We start from the raw sequence: 11,072 nt of genomic DNA on the forward strand, positions 1-11,072 counted from the left end.
GAATGTAATTTCGGGATCCTGGCCCTAACAAATTCCAAGAAATATATGGCATCAAATTTTCCTAGGCTATAAGGTATCACACAAATCAGGCAATTTTATCACATAATCCCTGAAGGTATCCTAAGAGCTACTCCAACATGCACTTCACATATCAATCATACTAGTCGTAATACATAGGCATGGTTAATTTTGGGAAACACTTACTTGAGCTCGGCCGATCGTACGGATTGCACTCTCCCCTTTTACTTATAAAACATTTTTTGGAAAAATTTGATTCTTTTTCTTTTAAAAGGATTATCATTTCCTCAATTTGAGTTCCGACACACTCGAGAGTGTGCTCCCTCAAACCAAGGCTCTGATACCAACTTGTAACAACCCAAAAATCAGGAGAAAATTTTTCATTTTTAATTAAGGTTTACAATCATAAGTTTGATTCCAAAATCCATAATATAATCATCATCATATAAAATTATCAGAGTGACAATAACAATAACTGCAGAAAATGGTGGAGAGTGAATGGTGGGCCATAAGTCGGGCCCTTCCCCTTAGTACCGGAAGTACCTGAAACCACAATAAAAACTGTAAGCAAAATCTTAGTGAGTTTTCCCTAAAATACCACATAACAAAGATACAACTGGGCCAAGCCTATGGTATATTCCAACCCAAAAAGCAAGTTCGGGCCTCACCCTCGGGTATATTTTCAACCCGAACATATCATATTGGGACCCGCCTTGGGGTATATTTCAACCCGAACATATCATAATGGGCCCCTCCCTGGGGTATATTTCAACCCTTCATGCCATATTGAGCCCCGCCATGTATATTTCAACCCTATCGTGAAAACACAACATATATCACACAACAACTAGCATACTACATAACCGGATAGTGGGTCGGCCTTGGTGCCTTCGACTCATGGATACAAGTAGGAGACTCACCTCAGTCTGCTGATAAATACTAACTGCTCGACTACTGATCTAGGAAACCCCACACTGAAGATAACTAATTACCTTAATTTGGAATGGGTTACAATCATGACCATGAGCCTAAATTCCAATCCAATTTCTAAGGTCAATGTCACCTCTTCACCTTACCCTGAATGGGCTCAATTATTTTTGGCCCAAACACAATAATGGGCCCTAAGGCCCATAGGGCCAACTCATAACACTTAAGGCCCACACAACAAGTCCAAAAAACACACTTAGCGCAAGACAATATTCTCGTGGCTCAAAATACATCCCAAAACTTCAGGGTCCAAGATGAAGCCCAATTGCAAAGGCCTAAACATCCGCAACCCACTGCTAAGTACGCGAGGGGTACTCTGCTTGTACGCTAACCGTACACGCTTAAGGGCTTGTACGTGGCGCGTAGGGGCTTGTACGCCCAGCGTACTCCCCCTGAATGGCCAACTTCATTTTTTTGCTCTTAATCGATTAAAACATTAGCCTAAAACTCAAATCTGGCCTCCTTAAAGTGGTTTATCACATAAAGTTGCCAACTTTACGTGCATGCATGGCTTAATGAAGTCCTAGAGCTCAAAAGAGCTTAATGAATGACTTAATACTTGCATGGGGGTCACAAACACCAAAACGTTTGCACCTTTAAGTTTAAAGAGCCCATCAAACATCCAGATCTACAAGATTTAGCATCTCAAATGGGCTTAACTCTTCAAGACCAACCAAAAAGGACCAAAAGGACCATAACAAGTTAAAGAAGTAGATCTAAGAAAAACATAGGCAAGGTATGAACTTTATACCTTTCAAAATCTTCCTAAGATGAACTAGATGCAGGATCTTGAAGCTTAACCACATACAAGGCTTGCACACCAAGTTCTTCTTCTTACAAACACATCAAAAGGCCACCAAGGTCACTTTCAAGCTCAAAAATAACACTCACTAGCAACCTATGGTTTGGGGGACGATAACATGCAGTGGAGGCGGATAAGGGTGAGGGTCCAAGAGTCATAAGTGAGCTTAAATAGTGTCATGCCCTAAAATTAGGGTTTTACTTTTGGCCACGTACGTCTCACGTTTAAGCTTGTACGCCCCGCATACGTGGTTCAAGTCCGCGATCATATCTACCCATGTACGCTAAGCGTACATATATGTACGCCCAACGTACAGAGGACTTATCACCCAAATAATTTTTGTTATAAGGACTTTAAATGAATACCTGGATTTGAGCGTTACAGGAGGTGATAATGATCACCGGCCTCGATGATTTTATTGATTAAAAACGTTGATTACAAAGATGAATGTGTGAAAAGCAAGTACAAGTATTGTAGACGAGCTAATCGGCTATGTTGTGTGTGTAATACAAGTGCTATTTATAGTCTAAAACAAATAACAAGAAGTCTGATAATTCTGGGAACCTCCAAGATCAACTTATAGACATTATTTGACTTGGTATCCTAGGTCTTTTGCATGGTCAAGATGATTCTTCATCGAGAATAAGTCTTTAGCTCACTATTTCTGCACATGTTAGAAAAATAAAGAAGCATATAACCGTTATATATGCTAGGAAAATAAATGATAATAATTAGGATCGTGAAGTCTGTTTAATGATCCTGAGTTTTGAGGATCCTAAATGTAATTCCGAGATCCTGGCCCTAACAAGAACATTATCATAATTTGAAAGAACATTGCCATAATGGATAGGTAAGGTTCCTGTTAGTGTTTTCTAGATAAAAATCTAGAAAAAATTAAAAATTATCATATATATCAGGAACATAGCTTGAGAATATAAATTGTAATTTAGGTTATAATGTATTATAGAATCGATACTATTTCCAATTCCATGTTAACGTTTTATACAAAGAGTCATGGTTAATTTCTCTTCAATTTAATAATATTGACGCTTTTCAATATTCTTCTAATAATAGTTTAAATACAATATACGACACCATTACTAATTTTTACTTGCTAGAGTAAGGAAAGTTTATATAACGAGTAAGGAAAGTAAGATGTTTAAAGAATGTTGATTAATTGTTTTTCATGAATTATCAATAGGAATACAGAGTGATAACAGTTAATAAGAACAGAGTAAAAGCAAGAGTTTGGAGAAGAAGAAGGAGATCAATGTAAAGAAAGAACCTGGAAAAAACTTTGGAGAATAAAACCACTAGAAATCGTATGCCTCAATCCAAAATCGTGAGAATAACAGCTTTAATGCAATCGTATATATAGGTGTTTTTGAATAAGGAAACCATTATTTCAAAAAGAAAAAAAACAGGGATCCTAAGATATCATATAGGAGATTTTCAGATATTTTGCTGGAAAAAATAAAGATATAAATTATATTGATTCAAAATTTCAAATTAATTGATAATTTTATGATTATAGGATGTTACTATTATAAACCCTAAATGGTTTAGAATAACTGGTTAATGGGGTATCTAAATATATGTAGAAATTATTAAAAATGTATGATTTAAATTATAGAAGAAGAAAAAGAAGCTGTTGACCTGCCTCATTCACATTTTATATAGTTTATCTTATCTGCATTAGGATCATTTGAGTAATATTCTATTTGTTGGTTAAGAACCTTTGTAAATTCCTCATTCATGCCATAAGCTTGGGCCGATAATAATGCTCGACCATAAGTTCTGACAAACTTTTGATGAATGTCTTCAATAAGCAAAAGGAATCCTTCCTGCAAAAAATAATGTATCATCTACTTTGTCCATATTCTGCAAATCATCTAGCGACTTGTTTAAACAAAAAGATAACAATTGCATTGTTCAAAAGTGTTACTGTGAGAAGTTTAGATTACCCACGATAATTAATTCAACTTCCTTTTGAATTCCATATATAAGAAAACGAAGAAATGAATTTGATTTTCAAGTTTCAATCGCTGTATTTTGCATGATAATAAAGGCTAAAATGGAAGAGCAATTCAATTAACGCAAAATACTGAATTTTTAAAATTCCAACACTCGAAATTTTTTTAGATCAAAGATCTATGGAAGAAATTTAATTTAATCACCTAATTAACAATTCTTGTATATGAGATTAGATTTAAAAAATGAATGACAAAAAATTTTGTTTTAAAATTATGATGTTTTTATTGGAATTAAATACATTCTATTTCAAAAAGGTAATTGATTGGAAAATATTAAAGATAACTGAAATTAAATAAAGTGAAGGGTGATGTCAACAAAATATGTAAATGTGGAAAAGATAGGGATGAAATGCAATTAAGAGCCCCGGTTGTTTAAGATGATATTATAAGGTTTCTCTTTTAATATATATTAGGTTAATATCCGTGGAAACCACGATTACAAATTAAAAGAATATTGATATTTGAAAAACATAATCATTAATAATTGGTTTGAAGCGGTTATTAGTTTACAAAATTAGATGATCTATTCAAATTAATATGTAAAATGTTATGAAGATATATATTTTCAAATTACAGGGGCTAAAGGGAAAAATATTTGTATTTTTTTTTTGGTCCCTTGCCATTTTCATTATACACACAAAACACAAAACAACAGGTTTTTAAATTACAATGGCTAAATTAAATCATTATTAGTTTTCAAAATATTTCTATTTTTGGTCACTATTACATATTATTGCAACATTTTCATATTACAGACAACGTATGTTTACAAGGTTTTTTTTTTCATTTTTCATTTTTCTTATAGAGCTTGTGTTAACATATATATATATATATATATATATATATATATATATATATATATATATATATATATATATATATATATATATATATCCGGCAAGAAATTTTTTTTGGTAAGAATGTAAGAATTTTTTTTCTACATTTTTTTTTGACGAACAAAAAAAATGAATCACTAGATGATTCATTTGTAAGATGATTCACAAAAAAAAAATTCCCAAAAAAACATAAGATGATTCATTTTTAAGTAAATTAAGAAAAAATTCACTTTTATGACAATTTTAGTGGAATAACAACAAAATCATTGTATAAATGAATCATCGAGATGTTTTTTGAGAATTTTTTCTTGTGAATTATCTTACAAATGAATCATCTAATGATTTATTTTAATTGTTCGCGAATTATCTACCAAAAATTTTATTCTTATTTGATCTTGACTATATATATATATATATATATATATATATATATATATATATATATATATATATATATATATATATATATATATAAAATTGAAAATATACATACCGTCAAACACATGCATACGGTCAAATAAACAGATACAAAAATACAAAAATGATACTAATATTCAAGTTTCATGAGTAGTCCATTATAGTAGTTATAAAATATCTATTACAAAGTAATATTCTAATTGTTTGTTTGTAGATTTCATTGAGTTCTGACAATTTTTTAGAACTCACAGTTTTATATAAAAGAAAAAAAAATCAAGTATACGGCTTGATTTTTGCTTAATGTTTTTGTTTAAAAAAGTGGCGTGTATAACTAAACTATTATGTTTTAATAATTAAATTTGAATGTACTTGTAAATAAAATTTGTAATTACTATGTGGTTGTTAGTGATTTTCCGAGACTTAGGGATATCAAATTGAATGAACCGCTAATTTCAAGAGATTCGAATCGAATGAATTGAATGAGTTAATGGTAAGTTGGTAATTTAAATTTAATGGTTGGAAGCATCTTGGAGAAGATTAGAGATTAGAGATGGCGACGTCTAATAATGACCAAGTTTGGTGACGTGATGTAAATGGGTTTTTATAGAAAGGAGCTCAATATGCACAAATGAACATTGACGAACCCCATAAGGACAACTTCTGTAATCGCTAAAACTCAGCTTTCAGTGAAAACCCCAAGCTCACAATAATAGTGAATACATATTTAATATTATCTTTCTCTATATTTTCATACTTATCACAAGACCAACTGTCATAGTCGATGAATACGCTTTACATGAGAATTAATTAAAGCCTGACAAATCATTATACATAATTTGATACGTTTTACCAATACTTAATTGTTCACCGTTTTGAGGATCTCTATCACACAAAAGCAAAGTAGTAACTATTAGATCCGATTATCGAGCTTAGTGGATCCTCACAAAATTTTCCACGAGCAATTTCATAGACGAGATGGTACCCGAGATCGCAAGAAGACAGCCGATTGAGATTAGGAACATATTAAGAGCCAAAATGGGCTTCGATATCTGGTTCCAAAAGATCTTGATATAGAATACCGATGGGAAAATGAGTACTATTGCCACACTAACGAGCGAACCCGTAAGTCCAAGGACATACTGGAAGTACGGCACTGATAGGGCTAAGACCAGTATAAGTAGCAACAAGATCGACCCGATTGTGCCCCTTATGATCGTCTTGGTTCGAGACTTGATTGAGTAAAGGAACCGATGTTCGAGTTCTATTGCAATTGGTGCAAATTCGAGTGCGTATTTGGTCATTGGTGTCAAAACAGTAGCCCATAATGCGATCTTTGTGAACACAAGGCCTCGAGGCATGCTCAGGGTAATTTGCGGATTTACTTCCGGTCCAAAAAGTTTGGCTCCCATGAATGCTAAAGATGCATATAGCGAGGTCACAAATGTGAAGCTTACGATAGATACCTGGAAAATGGCAGAATTGAAGACACAATGTTAAATTATAATTTTACAGTTAGGAATCTTCATCGTCTTCGTTTTTTGGGTACAAACTAAACATTAAATACCCATTAATTATAATGTTCAAAAAGATCAATATGCCACTTGTAAATGTGATTGAATATACCAACCTTAGTAAACTTGGAAGGGTCTTTCATAGCCCTGTGTATATCAGGAAAGACAATATGGCCACCATAGCTGAAGACATACAGGCCGGATATGTGTGGTATGTTCCTTAGCCTAAGAGCAGGGATCGTGTGATTGGCGGTGACACCTCCAAACACTGCGGTGCATGCTACTGTCACGAAAATCATTAGCGACATGATGATGCCGCTAGTAGAGAGGAAGGAAATGGATGCAAGATCTCTCAGCCAGAGGCTAGGAAGTGCCACCAACACCGCAAACACAGTCAGGACTTGAGAAGTAGACAAGTGATGAACCCATGAGAACTGGACATTGGTTCCAAAGAAGACCATTTTCAAGTTGTCATGCAATGATATCGTGTAGGAAACAAGCGCCATGAAGATCTCCAAGTAGATAAATGTTGCTGCGATGGCTCTTCCACGGCTCCCGAAGGCATGGTGGCCGATATCTGTGTAGTTTCTTGCTTTCTTGTTGTTTTCGAGGCATTTTCCAAGAAGGTGGGAGGTGTATGCGCATGCGATTCCGAGGGCTAGCAGAAGAAATGAAGAAATCCACCCTCCGTTTTCTAGTGCATATGATGTTGATAGTTGGCCAAGACCTGTTAGATATCAAAAAATGTTTAGGTAAAGTGAGTGTCTCAGTAGCAATGGCCTAATTAAAGCCGCAGTGGAGTCTCCATCGTCTCCTAGATGATTGTTTTGGAGAGAGAATCTATGATTACATGTATGAGAGACAGATTTATCGATCAGCTCTAGACTCAACATATGTCTAGTCTGATCTGATCGAGCTTACTTCTCGAGTGTAGGGGGGAGGGGGTGGGAACGCTTGTGGGGGTCCTACATTGATTAGGCAAAGTTATGTTGAGTCTCTGCTTCGCTTCAACTGCTCTCTTTTGTAGAGATTGTGTTGGACTCTGCATGCACCACATATAACATGGTGTGAGAGTTGGCTAACACACCTCTTGCCAAATCTCATTTAATCTCCATCTTTGGAGGTATGTTGGTGACTCATGGACTAAATATAGTGTTATCCGATATATTAACTGTAGTCCCTCTCTTTAAAGGATATTTTTGAAGAGAAAATCTATGACTCCACGCACCTAACAAAATAAAAGACAAATTGGGAGAAAAAAAAAAAAAAAAAAAAAAAAAACACACACACCTATGAGCATTCCGATCATATTAACGACAGATTGAAGAAAAGAACTATTGGCATCGCTTGCATGCGTATCCCCGTCATTTATCTCGTTTTTAACCTCCAACTGTACCTCATTGTCTTCGTGATTACATTTGCTACACGGCTTCTTACCATCCTCCAAACAAGCTTCACAACTATCGACCCATTTCATAGCATTGTTTGCTCCCTGAATCGACTCTGTTATACTAACTTTTTTAGGATCAGAACTCCTCTTTGAATTCCAAAGTATCGTGCATGTGTTCATTTCGATTTTCTGGAATTCCTTGAAATCTCCTCAAACTATGGAGACAAGGAACACTAAGAATCTATTTGTTTTTGAGGTTTCTTGATTATACAGAGACGGTGATACATGGGACAGTTATTTATAGGTGGTGCCAAGTGTGCAACACACAAAAGTGACATGAGAATCTCACAAGAGAACTTTAACCTGCAACTTAGTTGTTAATTTAATAACATTTTAATAGCCAAACATGTTACTATATAAAATTTTATGTTTGTAGAGATTGTAATCCTGTTAATTTAATTAATTAAAACTGAGACAAAAAGAGAAACAGTAAAGACCTCAAAATTGTATGGCTATGTAATTGGGTCGATATGTGTCACAATGAAGTGGAATCATAGTATTTTCACTTATCAATATATATATATATATATATATATATATATATATATATATATATATATATATATATATAGGGTTAGGTTATTTTGTTTCTTACATTTATTTTGTGCTAGAATGCACCAATAGGAATTTAATAATTTAAATAGTTATTTAATTAAATAAATATAGATATTAAATGATTTCCATAATTATATTTATATTAAAATAATATCCATAATTATAATTCTCTTTTTATGAAAACTAATTAAATCTGTAATTAATGTCAGAAATAACATTCTTTAAGAATAAATTCGTATCTAGGTTTTTATGTATGAGTTCGTATTTTGTTTCAAAACTCACTCACTTAAAATACAATAAAATTGAATGGAATATGAAGAACGAAAGTGTATTCTACTAGAATACACTCTCATTTTGCTGAAATATACTCTCATTCTTCTAGATATAAATTTATTCTGAAAGAATATTATTGTTGACATTAATGACGAATTTAATTGGTTTCTATAAAAATGAGTGATAAATATGGATAGCATTTAATATATATATAATTAATACTAAAATCCTATTGGTGCATTCTAGCACACAATAAATGCGAAAAACATTTGAACTTACCTCTCTCTCTCTCTCTCTCTCTCTCTATATATATATATATATATATATATATATATATATATATATATATATATATATATATATATATATATATATATAGGTTCAACGATAATATTTTTTCAAAATAAATTCGTATCTATAAGAATGAGAGTGTATTCTTGCAGAATGACAGTGTATTCTAGTAGAATACACTCTCGTTTTTCATATTCCATTCAAATTTATTGTATTTTAAGTGAGTAAGTCCTGAAACAAAAAACGAACTCATACATAAAAACCTCCGGAGAAGCGTTAGAGATATGAAAAGAGAATAATGGTTGCTCAAAGCAGAAATGCACTCAAAATGACGAAAAACACCCCGTTTTCGAGTCTAGATGGACGAAGTTCAGGGGTTTCCGGAGGGTTTAGAATATAGATCGACGAAATAAGGTGGTTTTAGGCGTCTAGTATGCTGGTCCGACAGCGTTTGGTGTTTTCCAGAGGATTTAGAGAAGAGAGTGATGATGTGTGATTTACGTCGGTTTAGAGTTCATATCAATGTTTTACGGAGGTTTCTAGGGGTGTAGGATGTTTTCGTCATCTAGAGTCCAATGACCCAACGATTGGAGTCCGATGATCCGACGACGTCCAGTGGTTTCCGGTGACTGTGTTCGGTGGTCTGGTGTTCTTCTTCAAAGAGATGTAGAGCGTGTAGAAATATAAAAAATGGAATGGTTTGGGTGGGGTGGGGTGAAATCATTTCTTTTTAATTCTATTTATGGTTTTAATAATGAATAAATAATATATAAATAACAATCTAATTAAAATAAAAAAATAGGGACCTTTTGAGTTTATAAAAAGGAAATTACGGGTCAAACAGACAAATTACTCAAAATGAGAAGGATGATTTTTGTAATTTAAATAAATAAACATGTGTCATTGGTAGTTACATATTAACCATAATATACATTTTCTTTTGATCTCCCTTTTATATATATATATATATATATATATATATATATATATATATATATATATATATATATATATATAGAAGGTTAAAATGTGGATGACATCTATTGTGCGGACGTGTGTGAATAGTATTATTCTATGAAAATGACTAAGAGAATAGGTTGGTTGGTAATATAAATATGTTCAACCTAACATAACTATTGTGATTATCATGCACTCTCACTAATTTATTTTAATTTTTCTTTTCACGTTTCGTTTTTTCACTAATTTTCATTTGTATAGAATACGATTATCAAGAACACATTCTAACAGAATGAGAATTATAAAAAAAAGTCAAACGTATTCACATTATCAAACAAGCTATTCTTTTAGTCATTCTCATGGAATAACACTGTCAACACGTCCACACAATAGATGTCAATCCGCATTTGAAACCTAGCCCTATATATATATATATATATATATATATATATATATATATATATATATATATATATATATATATATATATATATATATATATATATATATATATATATATATATATAGGGTTAGATTATTTTGTTTCTTACATTTATTGTGTGTTAGAATGCACCAATAGAATTTAGTAAATTAAATAATTATTTAATTAAATAAATATAGATATTAAATGATTTTCCATAATTATATGTATATTAAATGATATCCATAATTATAATTCTCTTTTTATGGAAACTAATTAAATTTGTCATTAATGTCAGCAATAACATTCTTCCAGAATGAATTCGCATCTAGGTTTTTATATATGAGTTCGTATTTTATTTCATGACCCACTCACTTAAAATACAATAAAGTTGCATTGAATATGAAGAACGAGAGTGTATTCTACTAGAATACACTCTCATTCTACTGGAATACACTATCATTCTTCTAGATATGAATTCATTCTGAAAGAATATTATTGTTGACGCTAATGACGAATTT

General features: G+C 32.4%; 1 protein-coding gene across 1 annotated transcript; it reads right to left on the reverse strand.

Moving 5' to 3' along the window:
- Positions 1-5,791: 5,791 nt before the first annotated feature.
- On the reverse strand, positions 5,792-8,248 carry LOC145118930 (amino acid transporter AVT1H-like). The gene is made up of 3 exons (XM_079054588.1): positions 7,895-8,248; positions 6,721-7,331; positions 5,792-6,556 (listed from the first exon to the last, which is right to left on the reverse strand). The coding sequence occupies exons 1-3, from the start codon at positions 8,172-8,174 to the stop codon at positions 6,023-6,025; spliced, it is 1,425 nt and encodes a 474-aa protein (XP_078910714.1). The 5' UTR covers positions 8,175-8,248; the 3' UTR covers positions 5,792-6,022.
- Between the last annotated feature and the right edge of the window lie 2,824 nt (positions 8,249-11,072).

Source organism: Lactuca virosa, chromosome 6 (genome assembly GCF_052849685.1).
Source record: "Lactuca virosa cultivar CGN04683 chromosome 6, Lactuca_virosa_CGN04683_v6, whole genome shotgun sequence".
Taxonomy (NCBI): Eukaryota; Viridiplantae; Streptophyta; class Magnoliopsida; order Asterales; family Asteraceae; genus Lactuca; species Lactuca virosa.

What these genes read in the sequence shown, in the direction of transcription:
- LOC145118930 (XM_079054588.1), bottom strand. Translation starts at nt 8,174, where the DNA reads ATGAACACATGCACGATACTTTGGAATTCAAAGAGGAGTTCTGATCCT. An exon ending in TATGATCGGAATGCTCATAG is followed by an intron (nt 7,332 to 7,894) that starts GTGTGTGTGTTT and finishes GATATCTAACAG; the next exon opens with GTCTTGGCCAACTATCAACA. An exon ending in ACCCTTCCAAGTTTACTAAG is followed by an intron (nt 6,557 to 6,720) that starts GTTGGTATATTC and finishes GCCATTTTCCAG; the next exon opens with GTATCTATCGTAAGCTTCAC.